This window comes from Emericellopsis atlantica (assembly GCF_019669845.1).
Source record: "Emericellopsis atlantica unplaced genomic scaffold F5Z01scaffold_12, whole genome shotgun sequence".
Classification (NCBI taxonomy): domain Eukaryota; kingdom Fungi; phylum Ascomycota; class Sordariomycetes; order Hypocreales; family Bionectriaceae; genus Emericellopsis; species Emericellopsis atlantica.
Genome location: NW_025764714.1, coordinates 138,338 through 153,761, shown reverse-complemented (window position 1 = coordinate 153,761; position 15,424 = coordinate 138,338). Strand labels below are relative to the sequence as shown.

The 15,424-nt window shown below is 55.4% G+C and overlaps 8 protein-coding genes across 8 annotated transcripts; 4 read left to right on the top strand and 4 right to left on the bottom strand.

Moving 5' to 3' along the window:
• Nucleotides 1–1,969: 1,969 nt before the first annotated feature.
• Nucleotides 1,970–3,817, top strand: F5Z01DRAFT_673767 (uncharacterized protein; the record flags this gene model as incomplete). The annotated part of the gene is made up of 1 exon (XM_046264967.1): nucleotides 1,970–3,817. One exon carries the CDS (start codon nucleotides 1,970–1,972, stop codon nucleotides 3,815–3,817), a length of 1,848 nt encoding a protein of 615 aa, XP_046118540.1.
• Nucleotides 3,818–4,118: 301 nt separating this feature from the next.
• Nucleotides 4,119–5,233, bottom strand: F5Z01DRAFT_82148 (uncharacterized protein). The gene is made up of 3 exons (XM_046267161.1): nucleotides 4,880–5,233; nucleotides 4,762–4,823; nucleotides 4,119–4,709 (listed from the first exon to the last, which is right to left on the bottom strand). The coding sequence occupies exons 1-3, from the start codon at nucleotides 5,009–5,011 to the stop codon at nucleotides 4,421–4,423; spliced, it is 483 nt and encodes a 160-aa protein (XP_046118539.1). The 5' UTR covers nucleotides 5,012–5,233; the 3' UTR covers nucleotides 4,119–4,420.
• A 651-nt stretch (nucleotides 5,234–5,884) lies between these two features.
• Nucleotides 5,885–8,015, top strand: F5Z01DRAFT_81971 (WD40-repeat-containing domain protein). The gene is made up of 2 exons (XM_046267160.1): nucleotides 5,885–6,200; nucleotides 6,251–8,015. Exons 1-2 carry the CDS (start codon nucleotides 6,087–6,089, stop codon nucleotides 7,952–7,954), a joined length of 1,818 nt encoding a protein of 605 aa, XP_046118538.1. The 5' UTR covers nucleotides 5,885–6,086; the 3' UTR covers nucleotides 7,955–8,015.
• F5Z01DRAFT_686482 (glycosyltransferase family 1 protein) lies at nucleotides 8,016–8,836 on the bottom strand (the record flags this gene model as incomplete). The annotated part of the gene is made up of 2 exons (XM_046265983.1): nucleotides 8,016–8,478; nucleotides 8,536–8,836. 2 exons carry the CDS (start codon nucleotides 8,834–8,836, stop codon nucleotides 8,165–8,167), a joined length of 615 nt encoding a protein of 204 aa, XP_046118537.1. The 3' UTR covers nucleotides 8,016–8,164.
• Nucleotides 8,837–9,039: 203 nt separating this feature from the next.
• On the top strand, nucleotides 9,040–10,872 carry F5Z01DRAFT_654340 (mitochondrial ribosomal subunit protein-domain-containing protein). The gene is made up of 2 exons (XM_046263420.1): nucleotides 9,040–9,753; nucleotides 9,804–10,872. Exons 1-2 carry the CDS (start codon nucleotides 9,090–9,092, stop codon nucleotides 10,409–10,411), a joined length of 1,272 nt encoding a protein of 423 aa, XP_046118536.1. The 5' UTR covers nucleotides 9,040–9,089; the 3' UTR covers nucleotides 10,412–10,872.
• On the top strand, nucleotides 10,873–13,076 carry F5Z01DRAFT_654339 (Aldehyde/histidinol dehydrogenase). The gene is made up of 2 exons (XM_046263419.1): nucleotides 10,873–12,358; nucleotides 12,412–13,076. Exons 1-2 carry the CDS (start codon nucleotides 11,173–11,175, stop codon nucleotides 12,828–12,830), a joined length of 1,605 nt encoding a protein of 534 aa, XP_046118535.1. The 5' UTR covers nucleotides 10,873–11,172; the 3' UTR covers nucleotides 12,831–13,076.
• F5Z01DRAFT_654337 (putative 3) lies at nucleotides 13,077–14,399 on the bottom strand. Its single transcript, XM_046263418.1, has 2 exons — nucleotides 13,984–14,399; nucleotides 13,077–13,925 (listed from the first exon to the last, which is right to left on the bottom strand). The coding sequence occupies exons 1-2, from the start codon at nucleotides 14,196–14,198 to the stop codon at nucleotides 13,097–13,099; spliced, it is 1,044 nt and encodes a 347-aa protein (XP_046118534.1). The 5' UTR covers nucleotides 14,199–14,399; the 3' UTR covers nucleotides 13,077–13,096.
• A 609-nt stretch (nucleotides 14,400–15,008) lies between these two features.
• On the bottom strand, nucleotides 15,009–15,400 carry F5Z01DRAFT_736336 (uncharacterized protein; the record flags this gene model as incomplete). The annotated part of the gene is made up of 2 exons (XM_046266783.1): nucleotides 15,240–15,400; nucleotides 15,009–15,186 (listed from the first exon to the last, which is right to left on the bottom strand). The coding sequence occupies exons 1-2, from the start codon at nucleotides 15,350–15,352 to the stop codon at nucleotides 15,009–15,011; spliced, it is 291 nt and encodes a 96-aa protein (XP_046118533.1). The 5' UTR covers nucleotides 15,353–15,400.
• Between the last annotated feature and the right edge of the window lie 24 nt (nucleotides 15,401–15,424).

The following is a 15,424-nucleotide window of genomic DNA, read 5'->3' as shown; positions in this document are numbered from 1 at the left end:
TCACTGGACTGCCGTGATAATACTGACGGTTAAGGGTAGGCAGAAAACTGCACCAATCAGGGGATGATAAGTACTCGAGTTCATAATACAGATAACAGAACAACGTTTCAAAGACTGAAGTTCGATGTCTAAAGCATTTACGGATATAGTTCTGCTGATCTTTCAGTGCCTTGACTTTGGGATTTCGAGAGCTTGAACAACAGCTGCCACCTTCTTAACCCAAGCCACCATCGGCTTCTGGACACTCCCCGCTCTGGATCCCGGCTGCAGCAAGCCCACGAGGTCGGGGAATTCGGGTCTGGGCCTGTGAACCGGAGCTAGGGACCGGGCTAAGGCAGTGTGAGGATCAATCTATCATATACCCAGACGGATACAAAGCGCAGAATCCTGACAATATGCAGCAGCTTATCTGTGCAAAAGAAAAGAGCATCTTCGTACAAGCAAACTGGATATCCCACTCGTGCCAAGGTAATTTTTGCTAATCGGCTCAGGCCGCTGGTGGCAGAGTATCGGTGGCCAGCGCCCTGAACTCTATTCGTAAGTATTCTGCGCGAATCGATCGAAACACCACCAACAGATGCAAGGAGGTCGCCGCCGGCGGTCACCCAAGTGGGGCTCAAGCGTAAGCTCCAGGAGCCACCGTGGGAGCTAGAGGCGTGTCGTGTTCGAACCAGAAACACCAAATGATGCCCAAATTGCCGTCACCAGTGCCAGCTCAGAGAGACGTAGCAAAAGCTATTGATCCAGGGTCCGACACTTGTCTCAGCATGTGACGATCAACAAGGCAGGCTCCAGTCGGCCATGAGGCTGTTCAACAAGCACTGGAATGTATCAGATTGGGGGCAACCAGTGGGGGGAACACAAGGTCCAACTGGCGCAGCGACTCAGCACGCCCCTGTTGAGCTCCCTGCATCAGACCAATCCCGGCTCGGACCAACCCTCCCTTGATGGCAACATTCATGCTGGAGGGCTCTAAGGGGCGTGCTGAGCCTATAGGGGGTCATGGGAAGAATAACGGTGGCCTTGCTTCTGTTCTTGCGCACCACATCATCGCATTCGTAACAGGTGCTGACGGCCGCCAGAATCACGACTGGAATTGCGTGCGTTTTCCTCCTTTCTTCTGGGTTCCTTCCCTCTCACAACTTGCGCTCAACCCGCCTTGGGATTTCGCTCTTGCATCACCATTATACTTCACCCCTCGCTTACTTTGTTTAGAACAGAGTAACGAGTCTTTCCTTCCTCCTTCGCACCTTACCATTTTACCTTCCCCTTGTGTGGCATCTGCCCCAGGTACCTGGTACGTTGCGAAGTTCCCAAACGTTCATGCCGCACCGCCCGCATTTTGCCTTTCCCTCAACGTTCCCACATCCAAACGCCTCCCTCCTGGCCTTCGCAACCACCGCGACCGGCCGTTCACTGACACATGATTGCAGCACCAGATCAAGCCAAACCACACACCAACACGTTCACTCGTCGTTGGCATTTTCGCGCTCTGTCGTTCCAAATATTGTGGCACAATCCGTATTTGCTCGGATCTCACCGACTTTGAAAGCTCACTCAGATACCACTCGCTATTCTACCCACCTCACTCGTCCTTCTGCCTGCACTTGGCCATACACCCTCGGAGGCCACCCTGGCAGCAGCCTGTTTGCTTCTCGCGCACCTGCCTGCCCAGACCGACCACAGCCCGAAGACCCACTCTTTTTCGACTTGGACGCCCAGTGCTTCGCCCCCTAGCAGGCAAAGCAAGGTTACGTCAGCAACCTTCTGCTAGCTCTGCCAAGATTTTATGTGGACACCTCGTTAACTGGTCGCATCCCTTGTTCGGTGTCGCATTTGCCCACTTGCATTAGTCGGTCGCTCCATTATTTGTCGCGACGGACAAAACAACCTTACTCGACGCGACGCTCAAATCAACCACGACCGTCGCTCGATCGCCTGCACACACGCTGCCGACCAGCACTTTCAAATGCTACGATTCTTCTCACTCGACCCGAGGAGCAAAGAGAGCGCACCGGCGACTGACTCAATCATTACACTCAAGTCAGAACCTCCTGTCGTCGAGATCCCTCCGAGTGACCCGCCGGCGCCCAAGAGGCGGCGACGGGATAGCTGCGATGACTCACCGAGTATGGAACCGACGATCAAGCGACCGAAGCTGAACGAAGCGATGCGGCAGCAGGTCCACGAGGCGACAAGCAACATCGAGAGAATAGGGGAAGCGGCGGATCTGATTGAGCTTGCATTTCAGTCACAGATTCAACTCAAGCACAAAGAACTGGAGATGATCAACGAAAGCTTGGCAAAGTGTCAAGTCGCGCTCGAGCAACTCCGAAGATGTCACCTCATCCCGTACCCGACTAACTGCCCGACGCCTGAGCAGATGGTGGAAATCAGCAACGGGTCTGGATATGCTTTGCAGGCACCTGGCCGGCCAGTCCCCCGCCATGCTCCTCCATTCGGCGTTGTGGAAGGGCCATACGCGCGTCACTATGCGCAGTGGCTAATTCCCCATCCAAACTTTGATGGGATTCAAGTTGAGCCACTGTCGTCCCAGGATGCTCCGTACTCCAACATGATGGAGGGGCGTTCGACGAGGAACAGTCGCGCAGAGCCCTCATCATCCCTGGTTCGTGGGCGCCAGGTAGATCAGAAAAGGCCAGCTCTTTCTCTGGACAAGCCTCAAGTCAAGGCTCGCGCTGGCCCATGCATTATAACAAAAGCGAACGGCGAGACCGTCAGACTTGAGTGCATCAAGTGTGGGCGCGATAACTTCAATAGCACCCAGGGCTTCATAAATCACTGCAGAATCGCACATCGGTTGGACTTCAAGAGCCATGAAGAGGCAGCGGCAGCTTGCGGTCAGCCTTACGACCCGGCATCAGAAGGAGCGCCCCCGAATGCGCCATCAGCACATGCCCACGAGTCGAGCCAAGTGGATCGGACAGCGGTGCGACGACCGTCATACAAAGTAGCTGCGGAAGTGTCCCGCCAAACAGGCGCAGTCAACGCATTGGCTGGCGGTGAAATGACGCATCAGGAAGCTTGCGCTTCTCTGAGTATGCGGATAGCGACGACTCTGAAGCAGTGGAACATGGACAAGCCTGGCCAGAACCTGCCGAAGTCCTTGCCCAAGGTGAAGCCTGAGACTATGACTGAGTCAACCGACACCGCTCGCGACGCCCCCTATCTGTCGCGTCTCTTACAGAAACGGAGTTTTTCTGGTAATCTGCGTGACCTAATAGCCGATGCAAAGACCAAGCTGTCTGACCAAGATATGGCCCTGGACTTCGAGTCTGAAGACGAAAGCCTGGCGACGCCTGTTGATAACCAGGCTTCTACACATGCTCGCATGCCAGTCGTCAAGCGCGTTCCTGTCCGTGCGACAGATTCCCCAGTTGCAACTTCAAGTCACAAATCGCAGGCTCACGAGCTCTACTCCAAGGGTGTACATCCCAACGGCCTGAATGATTCAGGACCGCAGCATGCCGAGGTGGATGATGACCTAGAGGGACCCTCACTCAGCCCGAATGCTCACATGTCCAACAACGCCCCATCTCTTGTTAGCGACGATGGAGAGTACGACGACTCTGAAGACGCATCATCCATGTGCGGTCACAGCGAGGCTGTTGACACCGAGTCAGTATCGGACGTTGCCGATATTAGCATGGACGAGGACCATGGTCACCGATCGTTGCGTCGGTCCTCAACTGGCATTGCAAGCGCGGTACGCCTTCGCAGACAGGAGCCTAAGCATGTTGCCTTTGTTAGTCCCATGGCGAACACGCGCGACACCAAACGCAAGAGAAACGCTTGACCGGTTCAAGCGCGATGCAACCCCTTTGGCAAAATCGCTGCCAAAGATTGTACAAACCCACCATACATATAATCGACAATCACTCCACTTCGACATCACACCTTACCTACTACTCGCTTTATTCATACATTTATTTTCCCGACCTCGTCCGTGTGGACATCCTCTACCAGGGTCAATCCAACCAGGGGCACTCGGCACGACTAGGTCAACAGTTTTTCCGTGTCAAGAATTTTGGAGACACCGGCGTTCGGGAGGAGTGTAGTTTGTATTTTATTCCATCACTTCTGGGACCTGTATGGCGCAATGGGGAATGAGGGAAGATAGACTGTTTATTGCAGCGCAGGTTAGTCGCAGCCCTCCAGGCAAATTTCGGAGACGGACATGCAAGAGAGCCAGAGTTCAACGCAGGGGAAAGAAGTTATCAGCACTAGGGGCTTTTCTGTACGACGCTTGCCTCTGTTATGTACATACTATATGGAGCAAGAGATGAATGCCAAGAGGCTGCCTCACGAGTACCGCGCACAAAGTGATGCGTCTGAATGGATGAATTACATTAAGTGGTATGTCTGTGAGATATTTTGAACAGGATGATAGTCCACCCGTTTAGATGGCCACGGCGGCAACACCAGCCATTGCAACAAGAACGCTGCCTGCCTTCCAAGCAGCGACATCAGCCGCCGCGTTGCCAGTCTCCCCAGGGATGTCCATGTTAAAGGTCGCAGTGTTTGTGTAGCGGCTCTCAGTCTGGGTCATGGTCGCCTCCTCGGTCGTGGTCTGGCGGGCCACGGTGCTGGCCGGGGTGGCGGTGGTCAGGGTGACCTGGGCGCAGTAAGCCGTCACCTGGTTCCTCGCAGGGGCAGCACGAGTGTCGTCGGGGCAGTTGTTGTAGCAGCTGCAGATTGTTAGAGAGCGTTTACATCACTCGACCATTTCCAGTCACTCACGTCGCGATGGCCTGGTAGGCGTAGCAGAGGCACTCCAGGTCGGTGCTGGCGCAGTTCTCGGCCTACACATGCAACTTAGCATCATGGGGTCTGTTCACTATAAACTCCGGGCACTGACCTTTGGACCTTCGGTCTCGAGGCATCGCTCGAGAATGTAGTCAGCCAGGCACCCATCCGTGCTGACAGCTTTTGACGTGGACTGGGCTGCCACGCCAAGCGTGAGGGCAGCGAGGGCAAGGAAGAACTGCATGTTGAATAAGAGAATGAGGTTGGTTTTGGTTGATGAACGAGTGACTTTTGGACTCTTGTTAACGAGATGTACGGGCGAAGAGAGTTCCTGAGAAGTTCGGTGATGCTGACGGTCTTCTCGCAACAGTCTTATATGGAAAAAAGGGGGCTAGTGCAGTTGCCATGGCTATGTTCATCCCCAAAGGCCCGAGGTTGCTGACGCACGGCGCGATGTCTTATTGACGTCCGGGGATCTGGAACAGTTCTCAGTTCACACACAGCTGCAGTTCAGTCGAGTTTGATTGTGAGTGTGAGCATGGCCATGCAAGTCGTAGACAGCGCCTGGCTGGCACGAACGGGAGGACGCACAATTGCCGGATGAGCCATGCATGTCACGAAGTCCGGGTCTTTCTGAAATTGAGCACAAGGGAGAGGCGTCATATGAGTTGAGCTTTTGCAGAAATTATCACATGGTCGTTTGGGCGTTTGGGTAAGGGGAGGGAGGGAGAGTGAGACAAGCAGTCGGGACATGGGCAGTCCATTTATTGCCCTTGCGTGCTATGAGGCTGTCAGGTCACCCCGATCATTCAAATTGCCGTAAGACCAGTGGCAAAGAAAGTACCTACGGGGATTGGGGTTGTCTTTATTTCGAGTGCACTTGAGAGATACCCCAGTACGAACGAGTCTGTGAATGGGTGGCGGCGCACTTCCAGGCTGGGATGGCGATTGTTCTGCTGGCGTTCAAGTCGCACGCTCACACATGTCATCCCGGCCATCAGTCCAGTTCGGTCTTGTGGATGAGGCCAAAGTCGAATACTCTCAAAATTCGTAGGTGATGGGAAAGGAAATGTGGATGATTTTCGAGGGCAACCAAAATAGCAACACCGTCGTCATGGTGGCCTTCCCCACAGTCTGTCGCCTGCCTGGCCGTTGCCCCTCCAAACCTCCAACATCCCAGGCTGCTTCATCCAGTCACTCGCTTCAAGCAATAACCCGCACCCTTTTCGGTGAGCAAGGTTGATCTTTTGCCTGGCTCGTTCTTCCCTTCCTTTTGTACTCCTCGCTTGAGAACGCAATCATCCACGGCATCACTCACAATGGCTGCGCCCACCATCACCATAGACCGCATCTTTGGAGCTGTCCCGGCTACCACCAGGGGCCAACCCACGCAGCTCTCGGCCGATTCCAAAGGCCAGCGTCTGGCTTACGCTGTAAGACATCTGATTCCATTGCCGTCAGCCCACTTACAAGAACTACTTAGGCTGGCAAATCCATCTTTGTTCGCTCGATCGACAACCCCGCCGACTGCAAAGAGTACACAGGCCACACAGCAGCGACCACCGTCGCCCGCTTCGCACCCAATGGCTTCAAGGTCGCATCTGGCGATGCCTCTGGTATGCTGCATGTCTGGGAACCCGAGACGATTGAGAGCACCCGCGGTGAATACGGCATCATCGCTGGCAGGCTGAACGACATTGCATGGGATGGCGACTCGCAGCGCATCATTGCTGTCGGTGACGGCAAGGAGCAATTCGGTCGCTGCATTACGGCGGACAGCGGAAACTCGGTGGGCGAGATCATAGGGCACTCCAAGTCGGTCAACGCTGTCGCCATGAAGGCGCAACGTCCCTTTAGGGCAGCCACCGTGGGCGATGATGGAAACATGGTCTTCTACCACGGTGCACCCTACAAATTCAACTCAAAGACAGAGTCGCACAAGAGCTTTGCCTTGAGTGCAGCCTACTCGCCCGATGGCTCGATTCTGGTCTCGGCTGGGGCGGACAAGCGGATACAGCTATACGATGGCAAGACAGGGGAGCCTACCAAACAGATCGGCGAGGGGGAACACACAGGCAGCATATTCTCCGTGGCCTGGTCACAGGATGGCAAGAAATTCGCGACTGCCAGCGCAGATCGGACTGTCAAGCTTTGGGACGCTGACGCGGGAACGGTCATCCAGACTTGGACGTTTGGCGATGCGGTCAGAGATCAACAAGTCGGCGTAGTCATCCCGCATGGTCGCACTGATGGTCTGATCATCAGCTTGAACCTCGATGGCGAACTGTCATATCTGACCGAGGGCAAAGAGGCACCGATCAAGATCGTGCAGGGCCACAACAAAGGCGTTACAGCGCTGGGTGGAGGATCAGACGGCTCCTTGTGGTCTGGCAGCTTTGACGGCCGCGTCTGTCATTGGGACGTCAAAACCGGATCATCCACAACAGTCGATGGACAACAGCATAGCAATCAGGTCACTCAATTCGCCAGTGGCGGCGGCAAGACATACAGTGTCGGCTGGGATGACACTCTGCGCACTGTCGACGAAGCAGCCAAGACGTTCTTGGGCGAGTCGACGCCGTTGAACGCTCAACCGAAGGACTCGAGCTTTTCAAATGGAAATCTGTACGTGGCAACAGCCGCCGGGGTGGCCGTATACGCGGGAGGCAAGCTCGCCAAAGAGCATAGCCTGAGTTACACACCTGGCGCCATTGCAGCTTCAGGATCGAATGTGGCTGTTGGTGCTGACAACAACTCGGTCAAGATCTACCAGACAGACTCAAGCGGCAGCCTCCAGGAGACGAAGACTGTCACCAACCCCACCGGCACCATCACAGCATTGGCCTTCTCCCGGGACGGCTCCCATCTTGCGGCTGGTAACAGCGTTGGCAAGATCTATGTCTACAAGTCCGACAGCTGGGAGCTGGCCGTAGACCGCTGGTCGGCACACACTTCGCGCGTGACCTGCATCGACTGGGACACTTCTGGTGCCTACGCAGCGAGTGGCAGCCTGGACACCAATGTCTTCGTGTGGTGCCTGGAAAAGAAGAACCACGGCAAGCGCATCAAGGCGCCCAATGCCCACAAGGATGGCGTGTATGGCATCCGCTGGGTCGAGAGCGGCAAGGTCGCCAGTGCAGGAGGCGATTGCACGGTAAAGATATGGAATGTGCAAAACCTCCCCTGAGGTTCGCAGACCAATTATCTGCATGGTACGAGTAGCTAGACTGCCAGTTCCCGTTCCTGTGTGTTTCCCCAACGCCAAGCGAATATTTATGAGAACATGTGAGCAAGCAATCCATAGAACGTCTACTTTCGAGGCATCTGTTCACCCCATTCCTTACCGTCATTCGCGCTTTTGATGTGCATGTTATTGCATCTCGCTTGATCACAGCGGCTAGCCTTGAGCCAACTGTGATGCCTCTTCCTTGTGCGCCTCCACAACCTCGATGTTCCAGATGCTGGCCGGTTGCTCAGTGGCACCGCGCTCAAGCGAGTGTGGTGGCCATCGAGTTTGGTTCTCCTCCCGTAGCATGTCAATTTTATCGACTGCTTCTTTGAGATGATCAAGTTTCGTGGAGCTGTGAATGGCGTAGCCTTCCTTAGAGAGATGTCTGGCCAATTCGGTCTGGTGGTCATCCAAGAGCGATGTGTTGGGAACAACGATGATGGGCACAGCCAATTTCCATGCATCGAGAATAGTTCCTGTACCTGTATTTGGCATTAACACCATGGAAAATTTTCGCAAGCAGCTGACCAAGTACATACCTGCGTGTGATATGATGAGGCCAACGCCTCTCTTCCCTTCGACTGGTTTGCAGAGCGTCATCTCCTCTCTCATGAGGTTTTTGCTGAGCTTGAACACGTCCACATTCAATTCCTGGGGAATTTGAGACATTTTTGAGTCCAAGTCAGATGTTGCCCAGTCACTATCTGGACCACATTGTATCCTCAAAGACGTGAAGCCACGCGAGGCGAGATGACCCCAGAATACAGGCTCAAGAGCGGCACGAGTGAGATCGGGGAAGCCCACGGTGGCGCCGACCGTGACGAGACAATGCTTCTCCATCGTGCAGATTAGGTCCGCACCTTTGCTTTTACTTTGTAGGCATGGAACGGAATTGGGGAGATGGGCAAGATGATGAAGCTCTGACTCGATGTACGTACCGATTCCCGGTGAGAGAGCTCTGGGGGATCTCGGTGAGGCGGTGGATATCCGGCTAATCTCCACTCTCCCAATTGCCATGCGCCGCCAAATTTTCGAGATTCACGCCTCTCCTGCGCGCGTCTGTCCATCCAGCACAGCCAATTCTACGTCAATCATGGCTTCGGCGTCGGCATCGCATGCTACGCGCCTATGCGTGCTCGCCTGCCGGCAGTCTCCGAGACTGCAGTCGACTCTTCCACACCCGCGACTGCAGCAATTGCAGCGAGGCTCCGTGCCCGCCGCGCGACGAGCGTTTACGGTCACAACTTCGAAATGGGACGATGCGAAACAGCCCCCAAAGGCAGAGGGTGAGGTCTCGGCGCAGAGGGCCACCGAGTCGACGGAGCAGAAGGTTCAGGAGGCTGCCGAAGCTGTGCGGTCGGCAGATGCCAGCTCTGACCCTGCTACCTCGACCCCCTTTGCAACTGCAGCCCCCGAATCTGGCAACATTGAGCTTTTCGGAGAGCAGGTCATGGACGCCACCGCCAAGGAGCACGGATATGCTACATGGGACGCATTCGTGGAGGGAGAGTCGGAGAAGGGCCCTGAGCTGCCTGTACGCCAGAGAGAGTTCGAGAAGGAGTTTATGGCCGTCGTGGAGCCCAAGCCGGACCGGAGAGCATTCTGGTTTGACCCGGAGGATCCCGAGCCCGATACGGAGGAGTTTGACGAGTTTGACGAGGACGACATGACGGTCATGGCACATGCAAAGTTGCAGGAGGTGCAGGAGATGAGGCACTACCAGCGCCTGGCGATCTGGGAGCTGCCCCTGCTCTCGAGTAAGATACCATCACTATATGTGAAAGGGCTATGAACTGATTGCTCCTAGAACTCGCCAAGCCCTTTGAGCCTCCGACGAGCAAGCAGCCCCTACGCTGGCGATACACCACCTACATGGGCGACAACCACCCGGCCGAGAAGAAGGTGGTTGTACAATTCGCGCCCGACGACCTTGGCCTCACCAAGGTCCAGACCGACAAGGTCAAGAAGCTCTGCGGCGTCCGCTACAACCCCGAGACCGAGGTTGTCAGGATGAGTTGCGAGAGCTACCAGAACCAAGCGCAGAACAAGCGCTTCCTCGCCGAGCAGATTGACAAGATCATCGCAGAAGCCAAGAACGGCAAGGATACGTTTGAGGACATTCCTCTCGACACGAGGCACCACAAGTCGACCAACAACAAGGCGCGCTTCCCCAAGGAGTGGCTCATGACCGAGCAGAGGCAGAAGACACTCGAGGAGGAGAGGAAGAAGTTCTTCCAGATCGAGGCGCAACGAGAGGAGACACATCAGGTTGTGGATGGCAAGATTGCGATTGAGAACCACCTCATGGGGAAGCTGAGGCAGGACCAGGCCAGGGAGCAGTCTTTTGCCCCGGTGCGTGCTGCGGCACCGCTGCGGAGATCTCTTGGACCCAAGGACAGGGCGAACAGGACATAAATGCGCGCGGGGCCCGCGGAGAGTTCCCCTTCGGACCCCGCAAAGTGTACACTATTGTTCGAGTAAGCATGGGTGGAGTATGTGTGCTCCAAGATGTGCTTGGGGCTTTCTGTTGTATGTAATTACTATAGACTACCGAAGAGTCCATACAAGTGCCACGCCTTGTGTGAGTAAAATGCCGAGTCGTTACGCATCGGACGCGCAGCTTCAAGAATTCGTCCATGTCCGCCGGCCGGATCAAATGTCGATCCCGCGCCGCGTCTGAGCAGTGAGTGTGAGTGAGTTCGCAAAGGGCAAGTAGCTCGCATGCCTAGACTAAACGAGACATGATATCCTTGCTCGTTGCAGGCCTCGGCAATCTTGGCTCTGGACCCCAACATCTGAGGTGGTGGCGCCATAATAATTGTTAGTCGTTGACTTTCGCCTCCGCATTGTCACGCTGCTTGAGGAACGAAGCTGGGCCGAGGCGCCGTCCTAAAATTGTGGAGATGGAACTCCGGGCCTCCAGGACAAGCTTCACCCATTCATCATCATCTTCCATTCACGTCTGGGGAACTGTACATCTATCGTAATCCTAATCTCCCTTTCCAATTGATCTGAGCACTGTACTATCTCATCAACTTTTGTCCTCAATTAGCACACTGCGATCGACAGGACAGCGCGACTCAGCCTTTGGTATAGCTACATCTGACGGAGCTATCGCGACGACATTCACCACCGGGATAGATAGCTTGACACACCACCTGAAAGCATCGGACACCATGGCATCGCCAACCGGCACAGATCTTCTCATCCCCTTCCAGGAGGCGGCTATCGAAGACATACAGCCTACGTATGACAGACTTCGGGCATCGTACCGTTCGGGAAAGACCAAGAACATTCAGTTCCGTCTCCAGCAGCTGCGCAAGCTCTACTGGGGCCTCACGGACCTCGAATCCGTCATCTTCCAGAGTCTCTGGAAAGATCTCCACAAGTGCCACCATGAGGCTGTCCTCACCGAGGTAGACTGGTGCAAGAATGAGATCCTCTTCTTCGTCAAGAACCTGGAGAAGTTTGCCAAGGATCAGCCCATCGATGATGTCCCGGCCACCTTCTGGGCCATGAAGCACCGCATCCGCTCGGAGCCGTACGGAACTGTCCTTGTCGTAGGAGCCTTCAACTACCCCTTCATGCTATCCGTCCTCCCCCTGCTGGGCGCCATTGCCGCTGGCAACACTGTGCTCGTCAAGCCCTCCGAGCACGCGCCTCACACGGCCATGGCCATCAAGAAGCTCGTGGAGTGTGTCGACCCAGACTGCTATGCCGTCCTCAACGGCGCCCTTCCCGTTTCTCAGGCTGTCCTCGACCTCAAGTTCGACAAGATCGCCTTCACCGGCTCCCGTGCCGTGGGCACCATTGTCGCCAAGAAGGCGGCCGAGACCTTGACGCCCGTTCTGCTGGAGCTCGGAGGCCAGAACCCCGGCTTCGTCACCAAGAATGCAGACGTCAAGCTGGCAGCCCGCCGTCTGCTCTGGGGAAAGTGCAGCAACGCTGGCCAGGTCTGCATCTCACAGAACTACGTCATGGTCGAGCGCTCCGTCCTCAACCAATTCATCGCGGAGCTGAACACACAATACCGCATCTTCTACCCCAATGGCGCTCAGAAGAGCCCCGACTTCTGCCGTATCATCAACCGGCCCAGCTTCGACCGCATCAAGGGCATGCTTGATTCGACCGGCGGCAAGATTGTGCTGGGTGGCCGCACGGATGCGGATGACCTCTACATCGAGCCCACTGTGGTGTTGGTCGATGATATTAACGACAGCATGATTATCCATGAGAGCTTTGGGCCCATCTGGTCCGTCGTGCCGTACGATGACCTCGACAAGGCGATTGAGTTTGCCAACCAAGTCGATTCTACGCCGCTGTCCATGTTTGCGTTTGGCAGCGATGCCGAGACGAAGAAGAGTACGTGCTTGCCAGGATACAGCGGTGGAATTACAAGGACTAACAAGAAGCAGTCATGGACAGTGTCTCCTCGGGTGGCGCGACCATCAACGACTCCTACACCCACGCCTCCCTGACAGTCGCCCCCTTTGGCGGTGTCGGCGCCTCCGGCCAGGGCAACTACCACGGCAAATACTCCTTCAAGGCGTTCAGCCACGAGCGGACCATTGCCAAGGTCCCCGCCTGGGTCGACAAGCTGCTGCGCGTGCGCTACATGCCGTACCAGCGCTCGGATCTGGAGCGATTCCGCAAGATGCAGGCTGGCTCTGTCAACTTTGACCGCCAGGGCAACGTCACCCGCGGTCTCGGCTACTGGATCGCTCTCGTCCTCGGCCTGGGCGGGTCGAGCGCAAAGGGCGCAGCGGTGAGGTGGGGGATCCTGCTCGCGGTTGCTGTGTCCCTTGGGCTAAAGAGGAAAACGCTAGGCCTTTGAACAACCACGCGCCTCCAAAGGTTGTCGAGTCGCGCGAGTAACTATCGCACAGATGTCGTAGGTATGGGGCGCGATGCTTGCGATGATACGCAGTATGTACGGTGAGGACGAATTATATCCCCTCTCTTTTTGATGGATGGTAGGCAAGTTTGCTTTTGGAGTTGATCTTTGTTACTTTCCTCTTTCTACATTTCCCTGAGCCAACACTCGCTTCACGTTAGTGCAAGGTCGCAATCAAAACTCGATTATTTTTTGTTGGAGATGTGTTAGCTGCTCGTGAGCAGGGCGGCCAGCCGTTGCCCAGCCTCGCCACCTAGATATAAGTCATCCTCGGCAGACTCCCTCCCCATGTCGACAGCCTCCTGGTAGCCTCTTGTCACCATGTCCTCGTCAACCCGTAGCCCATTGTCCACCAGGGCCAGAATCACGCTCCGGATGCGCGCAATCTCTCTCATCGTGGCCACGTCGATGCTGTCATTCTGGCTCGAGTACACCTTGCTGCTCACGCTCTCCTCCATCTTGTTGATCCCCGCCGCGTCCGCCGCAAAGTCCACCTCAATGTGCTTGCTGATCCAGATGTAGCCATTCACGCCGAGGAGCACGTCGACCATGCCACCGGCGTTGGCCGTCTCCAGCGTCCACAGCTGCCTCTTGGATCGGACCACACCGCCGCCACCGCCCGTGCCGCTGACGGCGACAAACACACCGTTCCTCAGCTTGCCGTACTTCAAGCTGCGCGTGTGCAGACTGGCTGCGCCGTCCTGGTGGAGCTGCTGCACCTCTGCGACCACCAAGTCGCCCTCTGAGAAGAAACTCCGGATCTGCAGCTCGTCCGTCTCCGTCCTCTTGCGCAGGATGCCGCCAGGCAAGTTGATGGCCGAGATCTGGAGGATGGCGAGTTGCGAGGCGGCGACATCGACGCGCCAGCGCTTGGCCTGCACCTCGACGATGCGACCGACGACAAGGTCACCGATCTCGGGGGTGTATCGAGCTCTGAGAGGGCGGACTGAGAGCAGTTTGTTGGTCTTGGTTAGTGTGCCCGCCAAGGAGGATGTGATGTTTGTCGTCTCTGCAGGAATATAGGTTCCGTGACCACTGCATTTGATTAGTGAATGCTCCGTAGGGACGAAGAGGTGCGTCTGAGGAAACGTACCGCATCCACTGCGCATTGTCAGTGATGACTGTGCCCGGGGTGAGAATCTCATCGATGAGGTCGGCATGGTCTGGCTGGCCGCGCTTCGACGCACGCATGCGAATGTCGCCCTGAACATCGGCGCCGCCGTCAGAGTCCGAGTCTGAATCTTGAGAAGCCGCTGTAGGCAGCCTTGGCGGCGCCGCTGGTTGTGGCTTGTGGATTGTGATGGGCATGGTGTTGTCGGTTTGGCGGGTGAAGAGTTTGCACACCCTGCGGTTGCGCGCGTGAGGCCCTTTGTGAACGTTCCACCAGATGAATCAAGTGCCTGCAGCTCTGGTCGAATTTTATGGCGCTCCTTTGTCTGAAGATCTGGTGCTGGCTGATTGACCAAAAATGTGAATGAGTTTTCGATGGTTGAGGTTGATAAACTGGGCCGGCGCAATGTATGATGGATGAATTCCACGTCTGTGATAATGGGCAACCTTGAACAACACACTTCTACACAATTACCCCAATGCACGATACATCAATGATTCGCACGAATATTTCACAAGGCAACGAAGCAAAAGATCTATTCTTTATTATTTCACCTTTGCGTAGACGCAGCCGCTCGATATCAGCTAGCACAGCAACCCGTTTCGACAGCGGAAAACACGTTAGGTGGGAGAGATGATATGATTTGAGATATGAGCCGCAGTATTGCAGGTACGACGCTCAAATATTGCCACCACCCTCCCCTAGTTTGCAAGACTAAGTTCGAGATACGGGCCCTTGTTGATAGTAGTATTTGTACAACGCCTCCTGAAGAAGCAATATCGTCACGCCCTCGCTAATGCTTGTTCCCCAAACGCCGGAATTGAATATTATACAGCCGGAAAGATCGACTTTCCCTTCTTTGTACACACGATAGAGGTTTCCAAAGTCATGATCTCAATCGACAGGCGCTCTTTGGCCAGAATGTAGGACGCAGCGTTCGAAGTTCTTCATCATGACAGGGTCCACGTATCGTCGATCGCTCGTAGTACGTGCATGTCCTCGTTCGCTCATTTTGTCGCTCGCCAAAGGCCCATGAGGAAGAAGGTGGCGGATATGCCGACTATGCCCGCTTTGCGGCTCCTCATGCCAAACATTGACTTGCTCTGTAGGATCTTGGCCTCTTGCTGTTGAAGCTGCGACATGCCCGAGAAGTAGCTGTAGGCACCGAGACCCATGAAGACACCACTTCCTAGTTATTGTTAGATTACTCGCGTTCAGGGAGGGTCGCGGGAGTCGACTTGCCAACAATCTTGCAGCCAAGACAGTCGTCGCCCCGATCTCGCTTGAGGACATCCTTGAATTTCTCAGGCTGCTCCAGCGAGTGCAGCGTTGGTATCTTGTCCCCAGCCATGTTGTGCAGCAGCTTCTCGAGGCTTTCAATCGGTTGAGACCTACGGACGGACTTGCGTTCGTCGGGATTCAG

What these genes read in the sequence shown, in the direction of transcription:
- F5Z01DRAFT_82148 (XM_046267161.1), bottom strand. Translation starts at nt 5,011, where the DNA reads ATGCAGTTCTTCCTTGCCCTCGCTGCCCTCACGCTTGGCGTGGCAGCC. An exon ending in TCGAGACCGAAGGTCCAAAG is followed by an intron (nt 4,824 to 4,879) that starts GTCAGTGCCCGG and finishes TTGCATGTGTAG; the next exon opens with GCCGAGAACTGCGCCAGCAC. An exon ending in GCCTACCAGGCCATCGCGAC is followed by an intron (nt 4,710 to 4,761) that starts GTGAGTGACTGG and finishes AACAATCTGCAG; the next exon opens with CTGCTACAACAACTGCCCCG.
- F5Z01DRAFT_81971 (XM_046267160.1), top strand. Translation starts at nt 6,087, where the DNA reads ATGGCTGCGCCCACCATCACCATAGACCGCATCTTTGGAGCTGTCCCG. An exon ending in GCCAGCGTCTGGCTTACGCT is followed by an intron (nt 6,201 to 6,250) that starts GTAAGACATCTG and finishes AGAACTACTTAG; the next exon opens with GCTGGCAAATCCATCTTTGT.
- F5Z01DRAFT_654340 (XM_046263420.1), top strand. Translation starts at nt 9,090, where the DNA reads ATGGCTTCGGCGTCGGCATCGCATGCTACGCGCCTATGCGTGCTCGCC. An exon ending in GGAGCTGCCCCTGCTCTCGA is followed by an intron (nt 9,754 to 9,803) that starts GTAAGATACCAT and finishes GATTGCTCCTAG; the next exon opens with AACTCGCCAAGCCCTTTGAG.
- F5Z01DRAFT_654339 (XM_046263419.1), top strand. Translation starts at nt 11,173, where the DNA reads ATGGCATCGCCAACCGGCACAGATCTTCTCATCCCCTTCCAGGAGGCG. An exon ending in CGATGCCGAGACGAAGAAGA is followed by an intron (nt 12,359 to 12,411) that starts GTACGTGCTTGC and finishes AACAAGAAGCAG; the next exon opens with TCATGGACAGTGTCTCCTCG.
- F5Z01DRAFT_654337 (XM_046263418.1), bottom strand. Translation starts at nt 14,198, where the DNA reads ATGCCCATCACAATCCACAAGCCACAACCAGCGGCGCCGCCAAGGCTG. An exon ending in GACAATGCGCAGTGGATGCG is followed by an intron (nt 13,926 to 13,983) that starts GTACGTTTCCTC and finishes AATCAAATGCAG; the next exon opens with TGGTCACGGAACCTATATTC.